At 34.7% G+C, this 24,771-nt stretch overlaps 3 protein-coding genes across 3 annotated transcripts; 2 read left to right on the top strand and 1 right to left on the bottom strand.

The window, feature by feature from the left end:
• Window positions 1-5: 5 nt before the first annotated feature.
• Window positions 6-1,436, top strand: LOC108375609 (Protein disulfide-isomerase A6 homolog CaBP1; the record flags this gene model as incomplete). The annotated part of the gene is made up of 2 exons (XM_017631754.1): window positions 6-323; window positions 417-1,436. Coding segments are annotated over 2 exons (960 nt in total), but the record flags the coding sequence as incomplete, so codon positions are not given.
• Window positions 1,437-2,903: 1,467 nt separating this feature from the next.
• LOC108375610 (uncharacterized) lies at window positions 2,904-4,853 on the bottom strand. Its single transcript, XM_017631755.1, has 2 exons — window positions 4,332-4,853; window positions 2,904-4,262 (listed from the first exon to the last, which is right to left on the bottom strand). Exons 1-2 carry the CDS (start codon window positions 4,369-4,371, stop codon window positions 3,916-3,918), a joined length of 387 nt encoding a protein of 128 aa, XP_017487244.1. The 5' UTR covers window positions 4,372-4,853; the 3' UTR covers window positions 2,904-3,915.
• Window positions 4,854-5,794: 941 nt separating this feature from the next.
• On the top strand, window positions 5,795-24,763 carry LOC108375608 (uncharacterized; the record flags this gene model as incomplete). The annotated part of the gene is made up of 6 exons (XM_017631753.1): window positions 5,795-6,275; window positions 13,409-13,539; window positions 15,939-16,848; window positions 22,337-22,383; window positions 22,455-23,442; window positions 23,952-24,763. Coding segments are annotated over exons 1-6 (3,057 nt in total), but the record flags the coding sequence as incomplete, so codon positions are not given.
• Between the last annotated feature and the right edge of the window lie 8 nt (window positions 24,764-24,771).

The raw sequence follows: 24,771 nt of genomic DNA, 5'->3' as shown, positions 1-24,771 counted from the left end.
ACAATGGTCAACGCACAGCTAAAGCTATTGCGGAGGCGGCACTGGCCGAAGCCAAAAAGAAGGTACAAGAAGTGCTGGGCGGGGGCGGCGGCAGCAGTAACAGCGGCAGTGGCAGCGGTGCTGATGCTGTCATTGAACTGACTGATGACAATTTCGACAAACTGGTTTTGAATTCAGATGATATTTGGTTGGTTGAATTCTTTGCACCATGGTGTGGTCATTGCAAGAACTTGGCACCTGAATGGGCTAAAGCCGCCAGGGAACTTAAGGGGAAAGTGAAGTTGGGTGCATTGGATGCTACAGTGCATCAGAGCAAAGCATCGGTAGGTTTAATGAATCTAAATTTAAATTAGTTGACTAATATTTATAAGCATCAATTTTCCCTAAACTAAACGCTTTTCTCCATAACCACACAGGAATATGGCATTCGCGGTTATCCCACCATTAAATTCATTCCTGCCGGCTCTAAGAGTAGTAGTGATGCTACGGAATATGATGGTGGCCGCACTGCATCTGACATTGTTAGCTGGGCGCTTGATAAACACACTGACAGCGTACCCGCACCCGAGTTGTTGGAGATTGTAGATGAAGACACGTTCGACAAAGCATGCGAAGGAAAACCGCTCTGCGTTGTCTCAGTACTGCCACATATACTTGATTGTGATGCTAAGTGCCGCAATAAATTCCTAGTCACACTCCGCGAATTGGGCGAAAAGTACAAACAGAAGTTGTGGGGTTGGGGCTGGGCTGAGGGTGGCGCTCAGAGTAACCTAGAAGAATCTTTGGAAATTGGTGGTTTCGGTTATCCAGCAATGGCTGTGGTTAATTTCAAGAAAATGAAATTCTCCGTACTCAAGGGCTCTTTCTCGAAGGATGGCATTAACGAATTCTTACGCGACATTTCCTATGGACGCGGACATACTGCACCCGTACGTGGTGCCAAGAAACCAGCTATTAACACTGTGAAGCCCTGGGATGGTAAGGATGGTCAACCGCCAGCTGAGGAGGAAATTGACTTGTCGGATGTCGATTTAGATGATGTTAAGGACGAACTTTAAAATAATTAAGCCATAAAACCAAATATAGCATTATGGTAATGTACACAAAGACTATGAGCATTATATGAGTGGTATCGAGAAAAAAATGGCAGGCGGAACCAAAAATGAAACCACCAAAATCAACAAACTTCAGTTCATGTTAAAAACCTTCTCTTCTATATTAAATATTTACTTAATTTTATATTTGTATGTGACAGTGTTTTGAGTTGTCACATATGAATGGGTCCCTATAAATATGCCATTGCATTTACCTACATATATTACGCGTATAGAAATAGCCTGTACAAATGTAACATGTGATTATAGTACGCGCCTGTTACATGTCACCTAGCATTCTTTACAACGTAACCTTAAATCAGGTTCCACACGATTTTAAATTAGTTTTTTATTGTATTTAAAAATCCTCAGAATTATTTTAACACTAAGGGCGTGTGTGAATCGGTAACAAAGTTTGCGGCAAGTAAATTTCTGACAACTATGAGGTGAATAAAATTTCAGTAGCTCATGAGGCTAGTGAAATTTTTGACAAATGCATAGAAAATGTTGACAATCGCAAAGATTGTTGCTGTGTGTCATTTTTCGTTAAACAAAAGCTTGAATTGATGAAATGCTATCAGTGATGGTAGATGTTTTCTTAAACTATTAATTTCACTTCAATTTGACATACTTTATTCCGACTAAATCTGCGGTTATCAAAAATTTACTGCTGTCAAAAAAGATTTCATTTCACACAGCAGATTGGCAAAACTGTCTCACCATAGTAAAAATATTATTCAACAGCTTTCCCCATAGAACTTTGTTACCGATTCACACACCCCCTAAATTAAATACATATATTGTTTAGAGTATCCATGGAACTTATTAAGCTGATAAATCTGATTGTTAACTAATATTTTTTTCTACTTCGAATTTGTGTGCTCAATGTACATATATGTAAATGAATAAAGAACTAGAATACAAACTAATTAGACATTTCAAGATGTTATTTTTCTTTAGAAGTTGCTTTTACAAGTCAGGTTAAGGTCGTTGAAATCGGAGCCAGATTTTTTCGCAATAATGAAGGCATTTGAAAAGCCACTACCTCAATGTAATTATTGTTGGTATTTTTCGATAAAAAAAAAGTGTTTGCAACGAAAGCGTGAAATAGTACACCCCACTCAGTTAATACCTCTGTCCCTATGGGCAAACCCAGTAGGAGTTGAGCTTGACGACAACGATTGAGGGATAGGCCGATCTAGGCAAGGTTGAGTAGCATCTACAACAACATAGTAAATTGAACGGTTCCACGACAGTCGGGTCTACGTAACCGGAACGACCCAGATTTATATCTGGCCAAGGACTGTCACTCCAGCAACACTCCCAAAAACTCTATGGGGAACTTGAATGCTGCTACAACAACAACATAGTAATTTGAAACATTAAAAGCGCTTTCTATAGTAAAGAAGATATTACGGTAAATCGTATATTTTATTTATATAAAAGTGTTTACATAAAATGCTATAAAAATATACATTTTGCAAACATACATGCGTCATTATAATTAAAATACACGCTATAAGTACGCTATGAATGGTATATTTTTTAAATTGTATAATACATAGTAGTTATATGGTAAAAATGCAAGTTGTATAAAAAGTGCTTAACCAACTGGCAATGTCATTTGAGCCTTTTATTTTTGGGTGTGATATTTTGTGTATTCTCCTTATTATCTACATATAAAACCTTACCGAAAAGAGGGAATTAATTGCTATGTTCATAATTGTATAAAATTCTACTTATATAAACGAATATTATTTGCTAAACATTGCTGGCGAATAATCATTTTGCCAATGAGAAAAGATTGCATTTGTGATGATTCGAGAACGTGTTTATATTAATTTTCCTATCCCCAGTTCCACCAAACAATTTTAAAATGTACGAGACCAAGGCGTATTTTTCCGAACAAAATTGTGTCATTTTAAAATTTAACAGGTTGATAAATTCAAAATTGATTGGTGCAACCGAGCATTAGCATTTTTCATTGTTCTTTTCGAGTACTTTCGAGTTTTGTAAGCAAAATTGGATTTTAATTAAATTTATAAAAACGTAAAGCTTTTAACACTCACGAATATGTATATATCGTCACCTGAAATGCAAACGCCATAACTAACAAAAAGTCCAATTCACTTTTTGATTGATTATGATGCATTTCACCGAATTAGGAGTATCCACGCCCCTTTATGACGTGACGATGTTTGTTGGCTTTTTGCATTTAAGATGACGAAATGTACATTTACATATATATGTGGTTGGAGCTTAATAAACTTACATATTAACTTATTTATTTTGTTCAAAAATCGGTTTAAGTACGGTTATTTCTTTCACACAACCTGGAGTATTTAAAAATATTTGTATATTAAGAGAGTATACTTTTTTTTTTGTATATTAAAGGCAAGAATTGTCCTCCGTTTTATGCAAAGTAAAACAAGACGATTGTAGTATCACCGACTGGCAGTGAATTTGTATGCCACAAGATTTTTCATCAGAATTCAAATTATTCGAATGTATTACGTATGTAAGAAGTTAAAATTAGGTAAAGCATGAATTTTGGCACGTAAGTAGTGACTTCTTGTAAAATTGATGACGCATCATCTATCCGCAACTGAGCCATTTCGTGGAAGTAAATTACCTTTTAAAATATGCAAAGTAGAGAAATATCATATTACAAAACCATTACCGAATTACGATGTAAAATTTTTTATAAATTCAAAAGTTTAAAAGCAGAAAATAATTTTCATAGTCTTTCGAGTTCCTTAGTATTCCGATTTAAAAAAAACACCACCATTACAAAGACTCCCCCACAGCGCTATTGCTGCCTTCAATGTTTTTGATCTACCGGAAAGTTTTCTATAGATTGTATTGAACGTGAAGTGGCCGATGTGATGGTCGATGAGACATCCATAAAGCGATATTTTTTTTCATCGCGACACAAAAACGGATAACACATAATGCCATAGTAGAATACCAAACAGGCTAAAATTATTACAAATATGATTGAAATTATGCCAAAAGTCGAGAAACCAGACTTTTTGTCCAAATACTCTTTAGGCGTTTGTGGTGGTTCAGTTGCCGCTGGTGGCGTTGGTTGATAGCCACCAAAATAACCACGATGTCCTCCATAATTACTTGGCCGACCCGCATCCAGCGTTGAAAAATGCCAGGTAGCTGGAGGCATATACAAAGGAAATTGGTTTAAGATGGGTTTTTCATAGCCGTATTTGTAGAAACACTTACCAACTATGAGTAAAGTGATAACGAAGGCGTTTTTAAGCATTTTTAATCGACTTATAATGGATATAGTGCAGCACTTGTATATATTTTCACGGTGAACAATTAAATTACAATTTTACACGAATCCTTTTTGTTTGCTTATTGGTTGATTTTACTTCTTATCGATAATGACCGATAGTTTTCCAGCTCTAAGCACCTGTCACACCATCAACAGAGAACATTAAGTACTCCGCACACTGCAGACTTTATCAACCGCCGATTTAATCATTCCATTGCATTTTCGGGCGCGATTAACAGCCCTAACCCAACTCCAATTACAAAATTCAACGGCTGACTATTGTCTTTACTACTGCGCCTAGTACTATGCCACAAATTAATTTTCAGCTCTCTAATGGTGACAATTGTCATGTCATGAACGATAGACGCCTGCATTCTGTTGTCGTATGAAATCCGATGTATGGTGCAGCTGATTTGTGGTAGTTCACACTAAAAAGTGAACAAAACTCACAGCCATTCGCAATAATACATCTGTCGGGCGTATGAAAACGATAATGCTAGATGCTGTTTATCGCCTATCGTATGAAAATTCATAATAGGGGGTTACTGAGTAACCGAAAACGGCGAATCAATGTTTGTTTTGGGTGTTAGGAGCAGTAATTGTAACAATAGTCATAGGATAAATTTTGCCAACGATGTGGGTAAGATTGATAAAACAACGTATCTGTCTTATGCAGCGTTTTTGCTGCATTTAAAATTCAACATTATCACTTTCGAACATATGTTTTCGAAGAACGTTCATGCTATTGCATTTAGCAAATAAACATTTACGCGAGTTCGAAATCGTATGCTTTTGACAAACAGTCGTGTTCCAGCCGCTTATTCAGATCCGTATCTTTTACGATCAATTCTCACGCAGAAGATAATGTGCAAAAACCCTACTGAAAAGGAAAAAATAAATTTTAAACCCAAACTTCAATACAAACATTTGAATTGTTTCAACCATGACCGACCATTTGTTTATGTATATATTCATTTGTCGGTGCTGTCAATTAAAATTTCCTCACTTAATTAGGAAACAAAACAAACAGAATTGATTACAAATTGATCCAGATTTCTATCATCATCACATCGATATTGGATCTTCTTAACTTTTCTTTATCCAAATAATGTAAAAAAATAAATGAAATCTCGATCGGCGATCACTGAAACGCAGCTAGCCACCGTATACTCGAAAATGCAATGTTGCCGCTTTTTCTCATTAAACCATGCTCGAATCGTGGAAATTTTGGAAGATCACAGGGTTGCTTTTAGCATTTAGATTCTTAATGCAAAAATGGAGTTGCATTTAGGTGACGAATTTTGTATGGATAAATGTACATTTAGAGTAGCATTTAGAGCTAAATGCGCTAAATGTGCTTTTACGCGTAAGCAAAAACAGCCCATTACGTGCGTCAAAAGTTGAGTGTTGGCCATCGTTCGTTGGGTCCGCCGACGCAAGGGTTGCCAATCTGACGCTCTCTATGCAAACACATAGTCTACTCAACTGTCAGTTTCATATTTGAGCGGAACGTACGCAAAGTACCTGACGGGGCCATTAAAAGGTACTGCACCTAAAATTAGGTATATTTCCAAAGTGGGGGACTCCAGCTTTCCAATGGTACCACTCTTGATCGCCGAATTGAGGGTCTCCATTTCAAAGTGTACCCATTTAATAAATTTCAAATGATTATGTATGTTTTCAAATGCGCAGATTTTTATGCAGGTGAAGTCGGCAAGTTATGCTGCAATTGCTACATCGATACAAAATATCGATATTTTCCATGGATCGATGTTTTTTCGACATTCCTAGGCATCACACTTTTGCTGTCAGTTTGGGCAGCGGGTTTTCGCTGTTTTGTTTATTTGTGGGTGTATTTACGTTTAATGTATTATATTTAGCGTTTTTACGTGAATACTTGTTAAAACAAATATGTAAAAAATTTAAGGAGTAGCAAGCGCTTGTAAAGTAACTCAGGTTAATCGAAACTTGGTGTGGTTTGAAATCATAAAGCATTGTGCCGAACTTTTCAGTGCCGTATCGAAATAGAACGTTTCTGTCCTTAAACATCATACAAACCCATTAAGACCGTTTATTGATTGCTACCTTACAGAAAAAAAGGAAATTTGTCATTATTAGTGAGAAAGGAAAGAAATCTAAGGATAAAGATATTCGACACCACCGTCACAACGCGAAATATGAATGCCTAGAGTTCGAACGATCCTATCGATATTGAGTAAGAATCGATACCGAGGGTATAAAATGTGTACTTTAATACTCGATACCTTATTTGGTGATTTTACTCGATACTTTGCAAAGGGCTCTTAGTATCGGCTACTTTTTAAAAAACACACTTTAAAATTTTTTCTTCCATTGGCGACCCAATTTTCCTTGCTTATATGGATTACTATCATTCAACTTTGTCCAAATAAACTGAAATTTCGTATAGTCTGTTGCATAACATAAACCAAATAAGTTAAGGTTTAATAGCCTTATGCGTAAAAAATAAAGTAGGTTTAAAGATCTTAATAAAATGACATTTTCATACATTTTTCAGTTTATAAACCTTTTTTATTATTTATGAATAAGGCCATAAAACTTTACGCAAAGTTGACGAAATTGCAGAATTTTTAGAAACTTTTTGGGTATGCAGTTTTGTAACCTATTCAACTTTAGGTGTAGCCTACTACCGTTGACTTTTAATTCAAACTTGCACATTATTATGCTAAAATTGAATAGGCGACAAAAAAGTTTTCAAAAATTGTTAATAAAATTTGAAATTTGTGAAAGTATATATATATGTCTGTATGTATGTACATTTAACGTAAAATTACTTCTAGCGTGAAACGTAAGTTCTGCAATGAAGGAAAAATCAATTTTTTTAAATTTCTATTGTTTTAATTTCAGAAAATAACTAGATATACGATGGAAGAATAAAATAATTTTAGTATCCCAAAAAACGTATTATAATTAGGAATGTTCGATATCGTATCGATTTTTCTGAATATCGGTATTTCATCGCACGATAATCGATTTTTTTAATCGATGTTCCAAGGTCGATATATCGAAGACATCGATACTTTACCTGAAACATCGATATTTAAGTTGAAATTTATTTTTCATCTACAAAGAAGTGTATGGAAAAATACTAAAGTAGGTTTAATCAACAGCTTGTGTGATTTATTTAGCTCTTAGGTTTGGCAAACCGCTTGAGTCGACCAGCATGCTGTTTTAATCCTTAGTAAATATACAAAATGGAAATAACACAATTAGTTGAGTTGATAAGCAGGTCTAATATTCTATTCAATTGAGAGTAGGACTTTCAACATCGATTTTTCCGATATCGATATTGTTCAGCCCGATATATCGTCATATCGATTTTACATGTAATGAATTAAATCGATTCATGATATCGATACTTTCTTAAATATCGAACATTACTAATTATAATGGGTGCGATAATGAGTAGTGTCGATACTTTTTCCCTGATACTTTTAGAGTTTCGATGCCATGGGCTCGATGCCAGAATGAGTACTCATCGATACCAAAGTCTGAAATTTCGAACCCTAGGAATGTCGGAAAAATATCGATGTTTTGCATCGAAAATTTTCCACTCTACGCGTGATTCAATAATACAAGGTTCGATAAACTGACAGTTGTCTCTCGCGCACCGCTCCCTTAGCAGTGGCACCGTGTTGCTTCTTTGCAAATTTACTTGGAAAAAGTGTAGCTTTGCTGTGNCAAAATGGGCGTAAACACGCCCACTTATGGTTACATGTGTATATCTTGATAACCGCTCCACTAATTTCTTCCAAACTTGGCACAGTTGTTGGCCTTGGTACAACATACTAAATGGCCGAAAAATTTTAAAATCGGACAATAACCACGCCCACATACCATATAACGGTAATTTAGAGAAATACAAAATCCGCGATAAATCAGTAAATATTAAAAGATAATTTATTCAAAAATGATGCTTGCAACAATTCATTACCAAGAAATACGTTTGTGGTAAAATTTTGGAAAATGGGCGTGGCACCGCCCACTTATGATCACATATATGTATATCGGTAACCGTTCTACCAATTTGTGCCAAACTCGGTATTTTTATTGTGCTTGCCACATAAAAGCAAAATGATGAAAATTATTGAAATCAGACTAAAATTAAGGCCGCTTTTCATATAACGGTAAATTTCAGAAATGCTTGAAACTGCAATATTTCGAAATTTAAGGAGGCTTACCATCTAGCGGTAGGTTTCGGAAAGGTGAAAAAACATATATTTAATACTTGCGCTGGGTATTTAATGTTCGGCTCCGCCCGAACTTATACTTTCTTACTTGTTTGCAATAAGTTTATTTGTATATGCATATGAAGCACATTTAGCTGATGATAAAATAATGAAGCAAAATAATAAAATTTCCAGCGTTGTAACAGAAGTTCCGGAAATGGACGTTACTTGAGAAATTGAAAGACGCTTGCGGAAAGATAAGTTGCTTGTTGGTAATAATGCACAATATCAGGCGATTTCAATGATTCGGATGGCAGGATCGCCAATATATCGTATGATATATTGTTCAATCTAAAAATTTATTTTCTTTCTTGTTTGAAAGTTGGTTTATTAATTATCAACAATTTTCTTTTCTGATAACAAACAAATTCATTGAAACATAAATTGAACATCAAGAACTTAAACAAGTATAAAAATATATAGGTAAAATACCCTACAGTATGTATGTATATTGCTTACTTATTTTATGTGGCTTTTGTTTAATTTTATGTACATATACTTTTTTTTATTGTTTTTTTTTTTTTGCTTTTCCATTTGTCTATATTTAGATTAGTAGTTTGTTGTACTATAAAAGAGTATATCTTATTGTACTAATGTTTATACATTTAATAAAATAAATAAAAAATAAACATAAAAAATGCAAGTAATGTTTAAGCAAAAAACACAACCGACTTCAATTCTCATATAAAAATGTAGGAGTACCGTTAATTTTTTCATGATCAAATGATCGGATCTAAACAAAATTAGTAAGGGACCACCGTGAGACTCTACCTTTCCGATAGAAAAAGAATTATCGAACTCGGGTAACGTGGTAGGTACAAAGTTATGCGGTAACATGCATAACAAAATAAATAAGTAAATAAATAACTATTCCGACGAATTGATAACTTTCTTACTATATTAAAAGATAGATTTTTCCCCAATTTTCACTATTTTTTACAAGCTTTTATTTATTTTAATATTTTTGCTCTGATATACATACATATCTTATAATTCATTGCGTATTTTTTTAAGAAAAACATACATTTTGATTTAAAAAAGGTCATAATCTCGTTTTTTCGAAATATGTATATATCAGGTATTTCAATTACCTTTCCAACCATATCCACCTTTTGAAAATCGCTTCAATAATTTTCAAAAAATAAGTTTTTGAAAATATTGAAAATTCCACTTTTACCACCCCTCTTAATATGCAGCAAAACAAAATTCATACCATCAAAGTCAAGAATAAGGGGCGAGCCGCTCCCACTTCTTTTTTTTACCTCATCGGGCTCTATTCTTAACTTTTACCAAATCATAGATAATTATACTGACATTTTTCTGAATATTTTCTTTCTTGTGCCACAGAAAATATAAAAATTACTTAAAACTTCTAAAAAATAATTGTTCGCTTAATCGCGCGCCCATTTATATTTCACACTCCAGTTTAGGTTGAAAAGTATGCTTGGAAAAAATCTAAATTGTTCCTATTCACTGCATTACCGACACTTGCCAGTGATTTAGGATTTTTCTCTATTTAGGTAGCAATTTAGACGTACCCGCACACGGGCTAAATATAAAAAAAAGTCTTTAAAACAACATAATAGTGCGAAGTGTTTAAAAATGCCTAAACCTAAAAAAAATTTATCAAGAAAATCGAGAGGCGCAAGGGCAATGGCCCGCAAACGGAGAATGATATTCGCGGCGCGAGAAGAAGCAATAAATCAACTAAATTATACAGGTGACTTTTACAATAAAAGTCTATCTACTCACATCAGTGTCGTAAATATAATATCATTGCCTCAGTTACAAATAAAATGTTCGGACACGTCCGGCACAGTGCCGTTTTTTATCGTCAGTGCTGCTTCAGCGTTCGTTCCGTAATACATGTAAAACTACTACTGAAAAGTGTTTATTTTCAACCAAATCAGGACTGGATTTTTGAACATGATATGTTTAAAATTGCAAACGTTTTTAAATAAATAAAAATAAAAATTAGGTACATTTCGTATGTAATTTCCCTCTAAGCGACAAATTTGGTATGTAAAAGTAAACAGGAATTGTTTAATTTTATTAACACGGTGTGTAAATTTGCACACAGTAGAAGAGGAAACTGGTTACCTCTCTTAATATGCGTTAATTTAAACAAAATTTTTTAAGAGCAAATTTTAAAAATTTTATATGTAAACTGTGTAATTGTGAACACTGAGAAAATTCTATAGAAATTTTTGTAGTTAAGTTTAATGGTTCAACTATACATTAAAATAGTTAAATTAACGGCCCTAAGGGCCGGATTCACAGTGCGTAGTACCTCTCTTAATAAGCTTATGGGTCGACTACGGATAGCAACACAACCACGGTTCGGTTGCCAGCTGACAACGCAACTGGAAAGAAAATTTTTATTACGAATGGCAACTATGGTCAGTTGCTATAGAGTTATCGATAATCGAAATTTGACAGTTCAACAACCAGCAAGCAGCTGTAAACAAGCTGTGCGAGTAAAATTAAATTATTATAATAAAAAAATTTAAAGAAAAGACAGCAATAAAGCTAAATTTAGCACAAATATTTGTTTAAGAGGAAGAGAAAGGCATGAACGCGGCCTCAATCAGGCGACACTTAAATGATAATTCCAATCCTCTAAAGCTACCGCGTGTACTGTAAGCAAAAGTTAATGCTTTCTTTTGTTATCGTTTTGTTTTAATTTTCAAAGCATATTGAGGACCGCCAAAAGAAGCTGTAGTATAATTGGTTAATAAACAGATGAACCACTTCGTTCAACTTCAATACCTCCGCTCATAGAAGCTTGCGCACATTCGATTTTTCGCAGAAGGAAGTGCCACAGCAATGACTCTAATTTGGAAAACTGGGTGTGTCGGTAGTTTTAAAAGAGGTGCTTCAGTTGATAAAGTGTTCGCTTTTGTTTCGCCAAAAGGGCGTTCTCCACGGGAACTAAAATTTCAAGATATTGGTTTGTTATTTTCACCATATTCTGTAAAAGCAAACTGCATTGCAAATGTTAATATCGTTCAAATTATTAAAAAGTAAAATATATGACACACTTTTCAATTTTCGCTCCTAAATAACATTCCCAGCAACCACTAAAATGTAGTCGCCTGTGTACACACTTTATAGCAACTGCAGTTGTCAGTTGAAAGTTGCCAGTTGTCATCTGTAATATCTTTTTGGCAACTAGCAACGCAACTGGAATTCGATTGCTATCGATAATCTACCCATTAAATTTAAACAAAATTTTTTTACAGAGTAGTTAACTCGGCAAAGATATGTTTGTGTATTTCACTGACTAGCTGAGGTTATTTTATTGCAAGTTTTCATTGATATGGAGGGAAAATGAATCAAATTGGTACGGAATTATCCAGAATTTATATAATTTGGCAATAATTCCCAATTCATCATTAGTAAAATAAGTCATCTTGGTTTCACTGAACTTCATTTTACTGAAAGTATTGGACGACATACTACGGATGTGTGTGAATTGGTATCACTGATCGATGCTGATTGGCAATGATACTGAACTGATACGGCACTGATCTGTGAAGATAGATCTTTTATTTTTTATTATTAATACTAGGGAAGACAAAAATATGAAAAAAAAAACTAATTATATGATCATCAAAATTACTCCAAAATATTAAAAATATGTTTGATATATGCTCCAAATATGTATAACGAATACTTTTACGATTATCGCAACATTTTATTGAAGTGTTGCTTCACACAAAATATTTTTATTGTTGATATTGAGAAGTTACAATAGATGTAGAATAAAACTCTCTGCTCAGTTCGCAGCATATTTGGAAACTTTTAAATAGCTTGCGCTAAAAACGAAACATTTTCATTGAATTTTTCAACCACCAAAAGCGGTTCAGCACAAAAATTCGCTGTTGTCTAACAATTTTCACGAGAAGGTATATTAAAATTGTTTACTAGAAAATAATTGTTTGTCAGCCTTTTCTTTTTGACAATTATACAAACCTTGTCAGCAACCCTGGCTATCTCCGAAAAGGTATTGTCAGATGAAATTATACGAAAATTAAGTAACTTATTACCGAAATAATCATGTTTATGCATTTTTATGCTTTTTCGCCAAAATATGTATCTTGTGTCATAATATGCATTTGCATATTTTTGTCTTCCCTAATTATTACCCATCGATTACAATACCTTATCTATACTAATATATATTTTGAAAGCCTTTTTTTTGTAGTTGAGTTTTTACTAAAAATCTTATTTATGATCCGATTTGGCTAATACGCATTGGTAACGGTAAGAGCAATACTATTGCAAAAAAGTGCTGCCGGGTGGCGCTGGAGTCGAGTTATTACTAAAAATCGCCAAGTGAGAAAAGGTGCCTTGAATGTCAGATTAAATCGACCTGTTGCACCATTGAGTGTATCGAGCTCTCCTGTGTTATTATTGGCCCAATGGATGTAATTTTCCAATTTTATTATGCGTTTAAGCTTTTTAACAATGATACGCATCCATCTTGAAATTGCCACCAACTATACTATACAGCTTCTGGGACAGATTCACTTTAGAACCGGATCATTGTTGCCGTCAGGGAGTGGAGAGGAAACGCTTCATCAAATTTGTTTAATTTTGCGATTAACCGTCCAAGAACTTCTTCACGGACATAACACTTTCGTTAGGTTATTTAAAGCGGCAGATGACTACCATACTATAATCTTAGCAGACGATTGTTCCGAGTCTGCTAGTAGTTTTATAAAATTTTAAATAATTATTTTCTTTTTTAGCAACTAAGGAGCAACTTCGAGAACTCAAAAGCAAACTGGCTGAACGCAAATACTATTTTACTGATCAGCAAACGCAAGTGCTTCTGCAAACAATATGTGATACAGTGAAAGATCAACCTGCGTGCTTTGAGGTAAATACACCCTTCCATGAATATTGGCGTGGGCCGAAAATCCGCTTTTTTAGAATTTTGATTTGTAATAGAAAAAATATGGTTTATTATGCCATAAAACAATCTGTGTGAAAGATTGTCAATATCTTAGGTTCGTTAGTCCATTAAAGTTCACGTGCTAAAAAAAAATTCTTAGCTTACTTCGATTCTCTAAAAAAAAGTTCCATATACAAAACTATGTAGAACTAATACTTTGGGAGATAATTGCAATTTTAGTAACAAAATGTATTAAATAATGTATTTATTAATTTTTGTTTTTTGAGCACATTGAACTTTGATGGACTTGGGCGAGCCTAAAGGCAGGTTTTCACTATGTCAAATTCAGTGGCATTTGTCATCAAATAAGTTAAAACACGTTGTCAAATGGGATCAAAAAGCTGTTTATCGATTGATATGGATCAGGTAAGGTCTTTTGTCGTGTACACGCGCTGCGAAAACGGCCATCTGCTAGTTTTTGGCCCATAATATCATCGGTAAAGGTATGGATAAAGGAAATAAAGTTGTGTCAAAATATGTCGCCAAATTTTGGCGTCAAAATATTACATAGTTTAAACCAGTCTTAAGGTATTGAGCAAAAATTGTCATCTTTTACACAGATTGTTTTTAGAGCACGATGAACCATATTTTTGCTAAACTTCTAAAAAAGCGGATTTTCGGCCCACGCTAATGCATATGTATGCACATTAGGGGGTCCTTAAAAATCAAATGAAGAATTTTTTTGGGTCTCAACCTCTCGAATCGGCAATACCACTGTCACAGATATCACATATAAACTTTGGTACCGATTGGCGACGGAGAAGGCGTGTCGCACAGGGCAAAGTACAAATTCCTCTACTAGCATTGACGTAGTGGTGGAGGCTTAGGAGATCTTATGTAAAAATTTACTTCGTACATTTAAGGACCACCCTAATGTGGATACATATGTACATGTCGGTACGTGCACAAAAAAATTACGTCAATATCCATATCAGGGACGGTGATCATTATGAGTAAAATAATTTAAATCAGCAAATAATAATTTTTTTATGATTTTAAAGAAAGACTTAAAGAATTAAAGAATATATTCTCGATCACAAATAATACTTATTTTATAATTTTTATTTTTTCGCTCAGTGATAATGATTATTGTTGAGTTCTATACATACAGGCGCAAATACCTGAATTTTTGTCCTGAAACTTTTGGGTCTTATTCTTTTTATTAGGATGTGGCTACCTCTGAAAAGAATACGTCAGAAATCGCGGTGGTTTAGCTTTAATTTTTTATAATCATTATTCTTAAGTGAAAAAATAAAACTCAATAATAATTATTATCTTTGAGCGAAAAAAATAAAAGTCAACATTTAAGCCCATTTTGTTATAATTACATATGTATCGTTACCTTTACGTTGAAAGGCCTTAACTCAGTTCTAAATTCAGCTTTGTATGGAGGTCAGTAGATTACTCCGTAAAGGTATGATACAATTTGAAAACTACTACAATGAGGGCCAGTCTGGTGGTTTAAAGTAAATGTCAGCCAGCTGTTCAATTTAAACTCAGTTTACATAATCTAAGATAAAATGGAGGTTTTTTAAATAAAAAAAAGTTTCTTAAAGAATTACAAAAAAAAATCCTCTCCGATAACAAAATAGTCCGAGCATAGAAAATTTGCACACAAAAAAAATCAACGGAATCGTAAGAATGAGATTTTTGATGCTATATTTTCAATTTTTTCAAAGTTTGGTATAAGAAAAACTTGAATAACTGGAACAGAACTATTTCGATTTAGACTTGGTGAGGTATCATTGGAAAGGTATTTTCTCACCCTTCTTATTTCTTCGCAAATAAACTCATTCGAAGTATGAAAGAGAATGGTTGGATGAACGAGTTTCATTCAAACCAAGTAGAATTAAAAAGTGTTGGTATTTTAAAAAAAATTGGGACGGGAATGATCACACTGAAATAAAGAGTGGGAAAATACCTTTCCACTGATACCTCATAAGTCTAAATCGGAATAGTTGTGTCCCAGTTATTCAAGGTTTTCTTAAACCAATATTTGAAAAATGTTAAAAAACGGCATCAAAAATTTCATTATTACGATTCCGTTGCAAAGATTTTTAAATACTTGTATGCAGATTTTTTTAAGCTTAAACTGTTTTGTAACCTGAGGGGTTCTTTTTCAAAAAATTCTTTAGGAAATTATTTTTATTCATAAAAAAAAACATTTTTGAAGGAATTTTCAAATCAGTCCAGTTCACGTACATCTTCATATTTTTCCGTAATATTTTGGTGGACGTCTTCAAATATTATAGATTTTGCATTCCTGGCGGAAAACCGCAACTTTTTTGGTGATGCAGTCTAATGTACATAGTATTTCTTTTCAGAAACCGACATCAGAGATATTTTATAATACAATCAAGAGCAAAGCGCCCATTCTAAAAAATTTTGCCTGGACATCATTGCGAAACAAGATGCAAGCCATACGGGCATGGTACTTGGAGACTTTACAGTGGAAAGAGAAAGGCATCGACCCTACATTGGTGGTCAACTCCAAAAGATTGCGTAATATCGTGAAGTATGTTGAAAAGTTATCGCCCTTTTGGGATACGCTCGGTGTTCTTTTTAACCACAACAAAATTGGTAGACCAAGTGTGGTGTATGATACCGCTCAAGACGTTGAGCTGAAAACAAGTACTTTCGATAGTAGTTCCAACGATTCAAATGACGTTCAATTAGTACTGAAGTATGAGGCTACTGATCCACAGTATTCAACATCGCAGAGCTCATCCGATTTTACAACAACGATTGTCAACAGGAGCACCCTGGAGACTCAAACAATGCCACAGAGCATTATGGAAGCTACACAAACCATCGCTGATAATAGTGCAGCTACAACAACAACAACTCCGCACAATACAGACGCTAGCAATCGCAACGGTTTAATTGACGACAATTTAGAATTTATCAAGCTTGAGCCTGACAGTCCACAACCTTCAATGTCACAGCGCTCAATAAATTTTAAATTGAGTCCACGTGAGACTGCGCAACCATTGCAAAATTCGCAGTTGATTAAAGAACAGAACTCAACATTGGAAAAAGAAAAAATAGAATTGGAAAGTGAAAAGCTTAAAATAGAAAGAGAAAAATTAGAACTAGAAAAAGAAAAAGTGCGAAATGATTTTGAGCTGAAAAAATTAGCATTACAAAACGAATTTGAGTTAAAAAAAGTCGAAATTGCATTACGCGTGGAAGCCGATGAGAGATTAAAAAGATATGAAATTGACTTAAAATCTTGTTAATTAATAATCAGCCCTATCGGCAATTCCATGTGAATAACTCGTTTCCATAATTTAAGATGCAAAACGAAAAATAAAAATTGAAACATTTGAAAAAAAATTTAAAAATTTGATTTTTTTTTTTTTGTTTTGCTTTATAATTTGTGGCAATATTTGTTCATGTGAAAGTCGCGATAGGGCCGATTTTTAAAAAGGTATTTAGAAATACATATGTAGTATGTAAGCACATGTAAATCCAAAAACACATATCGCTAGCTTATTCTGGATTTCCACTAGACATTAAATGGCAAAAATGACAAATGAAAAAGTCGGGCATTAAAAAAAAATCGTGTCATTACATTAAAAAAATAGTCATTAAGTTCATTTCCACATAGCATTTTTTTAAATGGCATACATTTTTTGTCATTTCAATTCCTAGTGCGAATTCGGCATTAGAGTCACAAGCTTCTAAGTCCCATATTAATAGTTTTGCAGGAGACAACTTTTTTTCGAAACAATGCATTTTTAATTTCTCTGCCCTCCTGTATCAAAATAGGAGTTTTCATAATAAGTTAACTCCAGAAAATCTTCACTCTAAACTAGCGATATTTTGAATATTATGAAAATATCGTAAGTTTATAATCTTTGCCAAAATTCAATACGTAGAAGTTGTACAATTTGCAAGCCCTTTAATTTTCACTTTTAAGTTCTGATATTAATTAAGGAGTATATGTGCATAAGTTAGTTAATAAAACTAAAACTTTTTCTTTATTAGTTTTCTAATTTCATTCATAAGTATAAAAATTTATATTTTGCAGTAGCAGGACAAGTCAGCTTTATTTTTTTACGTGCCGTTGAAGAACAAATCAGTACTCGGAATACACACAAATCCGAGAAATATTCAACCAAACACGGAAAAAATCCATTTAATACAAATTCTCAACAATCAAATTTGCTCTCAAAAATAAATTGAATTTTGATTTCACAAATTTTATTTTAAGTATATAAAGGTTGAAAATACATCAACAGGCCATTCACCACTATTCCTTAAAAGCTCCAAGTAAATGCAGGCACGACGTAAACACAAACCAGCTGATATGGACTTTGACACTATCCATTTTTACCCGGAGAAAAAGTCCGTCTGTCCGTCCGTACGTCTGTGCATACGATAATTATAAAAGGGGTGTTCATCTAAAGTGATAAAGGGATACATTTCTTAAATTGAACGCACCTTGGTAAATAATTGCATAAAACTGTGTATTATTTAACTTATATGGCTAGATACGTTCCATTCTTACCTCGTCCATTGTGCTCATTTGCTTTTATGTGTTCGTAGCAAAAGCGACTACCTGGCAACCTGTAAAGATTGAGATTTGCTTAAATTTATACTTTTATCCACCAAAGTAATTTGATAAAGTGATAAACTTTGGTTAAATGTGTTTGTTATTTTTATGGCCTTATAACAATTATATTCAACAATTTTTATGAGCTTGAGGCCGTTTTTAGTGGTTAAATAGATTTCCATACAGAGTTTGACAGTTCATTTATCAAATTGATAAATTTATCACTTTATCAAGTTTATCAAGGGCTTATCACTTTTGATGAAGACCCCTAATAATATAATAATAGCAAAGAACGTCGATAACAAGAAAGAACAACTCCGATTTGTGACGTGCCGCTGTTAAGAGAAACCTTTTTTCTATGTTTTTTTGCGATGTTGCTTTGATCAGGAATTGAATCTAGGCCGTGCGGAGTGGAAGCGCGCAATGCTTACCACTACACCACAGCGGCCACCGATAACTCGAGTAAAAATTTAAATATCTGAACGAAACTTGGTATGTGTGCTTCTTTTCAGCGCAGGACGGATGGTACTGAAAATGGAAGAAATCGGACAATAACCACGTCTACCTCCCATAAAACTAGTTTTCAGAGATAGTAACTACTGAAGCTTATTCACTCAAAATTGATATTTAAAATGATTTTTGGACGAAAAATAAGATGATAATTTAAAAAAATATGGGCGTAGCCAGATCCAATTATGTTATTCACTCCCCCGACCGTTTAGGTCGGCGACGTCCATTTTCGAGCACGTGAAGACGGCCGGTAAAACCCATTTTAAAAACATTGTATCGCTTTTTCACTTTAAGTAGTGAGGCAACTTGATAATCAAGTCAAACAGCTGCTTACAGTCTGTCATTGTGCTACAGTATTTTGTCAGAAATAGTCTGGATTACTGAAGGCAGTATAAATTAAGTACGGAAACGAGGCGAGAATTTTAAGTTGGTTCCCTGGCGGCAATATCTTGAAACTGAAACGGACTATCAAGTTGCGTGCAACCAACGTCACAGCTGTCAATTCAAATGAATTTTGACAAGGAATATGTGTGAAAGCAAGTTCTTGACCGTGTAACTGCAGAGTAATACAGTGTTTACAATAGGCGATTTAATACCATGTTCGTACCGACAACGAAAACGAGTTTGGGATTGTGGGCTCAAAACGGTTCTCCCCGGCTGTTAGTGTTTTCGTTGACTTTTCTTTCGTCCTTTGTTTACAGTTTTGCTACGAAAAAAAATCAAAATCTTTGTCCCTCATTTTCTTATCATAAGCAACCTTTTTCTTTTGTTCGTATTTTAATATGGCCAGCCAATAAACAATAAAACCGAATTGGTATATTAAAGAAGAGAAAATATGATAAATAATCAAAAAAACTAGAGCAGACACCGGTTGGAATGAGTGGAACGTGAGTTTTCAACTAGTTTTCAGCGAAAACTGGTTTTCGTATGACAGATTTTACATGGACGAAAACACAAGTTTTAGGTCGAAAACCAGTTATAGCAACCAAAATATATTTTCGATGTCGGTCCGAACATGGTATTATAGGCTACTTCTTGTTAAAGGTCACAATCGCCTTGATGTGATCTGATCAGCCAATCAACTAACCGCAGCCAGGTTTTTATTCAACTTATCGTCTCTAATAGTTCATTTCCACCATGCTTATGTACAGTTTATGGCTATTGGAAAAAGTAGATTACAACTCGAAGGGAGTCTGAACTCTTAAACGATGTTTCCACGCCAAGTGGTTCGCTCTCCCATTCGTAATTCGCTCTCTCATTCGTGATTGGCGCCCCAATTACGAACCGAATCACGTAATTCGCCATACAAAATTTTGAGAGTGAATCACTTCATTCGTAGCTGATTCAGATCCAATCAACAAGCGAATCAAGAACAAATCGTTGTCTTCTCTAATTTTTATCGATAACGGCTGTCAAAACTCATAGACCACACACATTCCCACCAGCACTAACATTGAAAAAATAGCTAGATTCATTAAAATTATTGATTTAGCTAATTAACCACTGCAAATTTTTTGAAATGCTCATTAAACATTAAGCAAAAGCAAAGAACAAGAAGCAGAGTGGCAAAGTGAATCACGAATGTGGCGTGTAAACAGGTTGAGAGAGCGAACCACGTGATTCGGTTGGCGTGGTCGCCGTTTTAACTGCAGTTAAGCCCTTGGTGGAAAAGGGCTCTAAAATTGCCTGTAACATCGGCTCATATAAACGCCGTATAATTGAGAATTTCAAGCAGGTGAAGGCGACCAGTTAAGAAAAAAAAAATCGATGTTTATGAATTAACGTCGATGTATAGTTTCCATCTCTACAAACATTTTGCCAGGATATTTTTCGAGACGGAAAATTTTTCGTTTATTTGTATACCGTGATGGTTATTTCCTGCAACTTCTGCAAGCTACATTACGACTCAACTTTACATTGCATCTGTGATTCCAACTCGCCGATTAATTGCACAAATACAGGTTAGAACTAAATTTTTAATTTTTTTCTGAAATGCCGGTGCTTAATTATCAAGCTGCTTGGTAATATTTACATATTTTATTTCAACACCCCTAGCTCCGAACATGCCCTAAATGTACCTAAAAATGGCAAGAGGGGTATCAATGGACGCGCATTTACGCCAGTAATATCTGTTCCAGGTACTTAACGTTTTGCAGAAATTTTACTGAATTTTACAGGAGGCTGTTCCCGTACGAACAACTCCTTTCTCCGTTTACGGCCTTCAGCCACGCTTAGTAATTATAACCCTTACTATGTAGAGTTCTGCCTTCTGTGTTGCCGGTGAAGTGGGGCGGAAGTATATTTGCGCACAGCTTTCTGGGTAGGCGGTCTGCGTGAAATTCATTAAAAGGGGTTTTTGCAAAGAACTTTCGAATGGATTAAAAAGGTTTACTTCCGCTTTCGGATTACTGTTATTAGCCTAAAACGCGTCGATTGATTTAAGTCCGCGTACTCGAAATTGGAAAAAGTTTCGAAAGTTAAGTTCAAAATTGTTTAAACACGAAAGCCAAGTTCGACAAATACGAAATGATGGTAAAACAATTGGGTACTGTTTATGAATTTGTACAACGATTTTGGATTGCTGTGCCCAAACGCGTGAATCGAATCGAAAACCTTTTATACACACTTGTAGACAACAGTTCACGCTTTATTAAAAAAAATTAGTTTACTAAATCTGTGCACATAAAAAAGAAGATATTAAGTGGCTGCTTTAAGATAATAATGTCGGTTGAAAATATGGTATTTGTTGCAAATTTCCGAAATATACGTACAGTGATTACTCTTATTCTGTCTTAAAGCAGCCACTTAATATCTTCTTTTTAACCGACTTCCAAAAAAGGAGGAGGTTTTCAGTTCGTCGGAATTTTTTTTATTTTTTTATTTTTTATTTTTATGTATGTTACCGCATAACTTTGGACCACGTCAACCGGTTTCGATAATTCTTTTTGCATCGGAAAGGTAGTGTCTCAGAGGTGGTCCCATACTAATCTGGTTGAGATCCGATCAGTGGATCATGAAAAATATATATATATATATTTTTTTTTATATGGGAGTTGAAGTCGGTTTTTTTTTGCTAAAAATTACTTGTTTATGTCTATATTTACTCTACACATTACACTATTAGTTGTTAGTTTGTTTTATTCCTTTAGTTGAAACTTATTCGTCGCATTTTAACGAAGAGATGCTATGAGTCATGGGGCGACTCTCAGCAAGCCGGGCATTCGTTAAGAACATCCTCGTTTAATCTGCTCAGGTATTAGTTCAACCTGCTGCAGTAACCAGAGCGCAGTTGGGCTATTGTAGTCCGAGTCTCCCGAGGCAGACGAAGTTCTATCTTGTCCACGTCTGGTGGTTGTGTGCCCAGAACGGCATTCACAGGTCGGACGTCTACATAACTCGAGACTGCCTCTCTGTGAATGCGGTTCAAGGCCTGTCGATAAGCTCTCGGCTCCAGAGGTTGTTTGATGAATTCGCCGGTAACACCACCTGGTATAGATTCGCCTAGGTACAACCGCAGCGAAAATCTACTTCGCCGGTAACACCACCTTGTATAGATTCGCCTTGTTGATATTCTTAGACCAGTTGATTTCTTCGCCTTACATGTGTTGTTTTTGCTTTTACTGATTGCTACCACCTTGTATAAATTCGCCTTAGATATGTTGATTTTCTACGCGAATTCATATACGGTGGTAGATTCTTCCGTTTGTTACCTTTTGTCCCGTGCATTATAGCCATTCATATTCATTTCCATACAACAGATAACAAGTGACAGTTCACTCCGTTACGTTACTTCCATTATAGCCAGAGAGGTAAGCTTTTATTCTGCGTCTTGGGGATGAATTTCCAAAATAATTTCAATGCGGTAGCAAATACATCAAAAACAAATTCTAATAACAAACGTGGTAACATCGAAGCTAGAATTGAAGCGCGACGAGCATGGAGAAAGGCGTACATGAAGAAATATCGGGCTCGAAAAAAACGTCAGACCGATATTGTACTCGATCAAGTTAGTGCTAAATTTTCGAGAGATACAAGTGAAGATTCAACGCCTAATGAATATCTCGGTATACTGCAGCAAAGAAAGATGAAAGCACCTGCCCGCTCACGAGACTACCAAGATCGGCAAAGAAATAGGAACAGTGCTAAAGTACCCGCCTCCTTCCAATCAATAGAAACAGACACAATATCTGAGCCTGATTCCTACCATTCAAATGACGGTAAATTAGTGCTGAAGTTTGAGGCTGCGGTTCCGCAGTCTTCAACGTTGCAGGCCTCATCCGATTTTAATACAACGATTGCCAATAGGAGCACCTTGGAGAGTCATACAATGCGACAGAGCATTATGGAAGTTACACAAACTCCCACTTACAATAGTGTAGCTACAACAACAACCACTCATAATGCGCATGCTAGTGATCGCAACGATTTAATTGATAATAATTTGGAATTTATCAAGCTTTGGCTTGGAAGTCCCCAACCTTCAACCTCGCAGAGTCCGTTTGACAGCGTGCAACAATTGCAAAATATGGTTTTGAATAAAGTACAGAATTTAGCATTAGAAAAAGAACAAGTACAATTGGAAAGGGAAAAACTTAAAATGGAAAGAGAAAAATTTAAATTAGAAAAAGACAAAGTGCGTAATGATTTTAAGTTGAAAAAATTTGCATTAAAAAACGAACTTGAATTAAAAACAGCCGAAATCGCATTACGCGCAGAAGCCGATGAGAGATTAAAAAAATATGAAATTTACTTAAAATCTGGTTAAATGAAATCTAATGTTAAATAGTATTTAGAAATACATACATATATATATATATATATATGTAAATACATACATAAAAACTAATACATATGTTTTGAATAATATTAAAATAACGCAAATTTATAATGTTTTTTCGAAATTCAATTCTTGGAAGTTTGACAATTTGAAATACCGTTAATTTTACATTTAAATATGTGTTAATATTAATTTACAAGCCTACTATGTACATACATACATACATAAGTTATCTAATAAAACTGAATATTTTCTACTTACTAGTTCAGTAAAAGAACAAAGTTGTTTCATTGCATTTTATATATACAAATTTTCATTTAGACTTTGCTGAATTTCTGGAACTTTGCTGAGTACGATCGGAATGAACCAAACATCGTGTGCACCGCTACAAACATTTCACCAGGATATTTTTCGAGCCAATTATAGACTGTGATTTTTCTGCTTGTTGTACTCACACCAAAGAATAATGCGCAAGTGTAAAAGTAATTTAAGTCCGCGTGTTCACTCCGTTACGTTACTTCCAATATAGCCAGAGGGGTAAGCTTTTATTCGGCGTGTTGAGGATGAATTTCCAAAATAATTTCAATGCGGTATCAAATACACCAAAATCAAATTCTGATAGCAAACGTGGTATCATCGAGGCTAGAATTGAAGCGAGACGAGCATGGAGAGCAGCGTACATGAAAGAATATCGGGCTCGAAAAAAACGCCAGACAGATGTTGTACACGATCGAGTTAGCGCTAAAATATCGAGAGAGAGAATTGAAGATTCAACGCCTGATAAACCTCTTAATAAATTGCAGCAAAAAAGGATGCAATTAACCGCGAATTCACAAAACTACCGAACCCGGAAAAGAAATGGAAATAATGCAGCTGCATTTGCCTCAATCCAATCAATTGAAACAGACAGAATATCTGAACCTGATTCCTACGATTCAAATGACGGTGAATTAGTACTGAAGTTTGAGACCTCTGATCCACAGTTGTCAACCTCTCAGAGCTCATCCGATTTTACAACAACAATTGTCAATAGGAGCACCATGGAGAGTCCAACAATGCGACAGAGCATTATGGAAGCTTCGCAAACCACCGCTCACAATACACACACTAGTAATCGCAACGATTTAATTAATTGGAATTTACAATTTATGAAGCTTGAGCCGGGCCGTCCACAACCTTCAACGTCGCTGAGCGCATTCGATTTGTATAAAGAACAAATTTTAGCGATTGAAAAAGAAAAAGTAGAATTAGAAAGGGAAAAATTTAAAATGGAAAGAGAAAAATTTGAATTAGAAAAAGAAAAAGTGCGAAA

This window comes from Rhagoletis zephyria, unplaced genomic scaffold, assembly GCF_001687245.7.
Source record: "Rhagoletis zephyria isolate East Lansing unplaced genomic scaffold, Rhagoletis_zephyria_1.1 Rzeph_scaffold_09205, whole genome shotgun sequence".
Lineage (NCBI taxonomy): Eukaryota > Metazoa > Arthropoda > Insecta > Diptera > Tephritidae > Rhagoletis > Rhagoletis zephyria.
Note: the sequence above shows the minus strand (reverse complement) of the source record. Positions and strands in the feature narration are given on the sequence as shown.

What these genes read in the sequence shown, in the direction of transcription:
- LOC108375610 (XM_017631755.1), bottom strand. Translation starts at nt 4,371, where the DNA reads ATGCTTAAAAACGCCTTCGTTATCACTTTACTCATAGTTG. An exon ending in TATCACTTTACTCATAGTTG is followed by an intron (nt 4,263 to 4,331) that starts GTAAGTGTTTCT and finishes ATATGCCTCCAG; the next exon opens with CTACCTGGCATTTTTCAACG.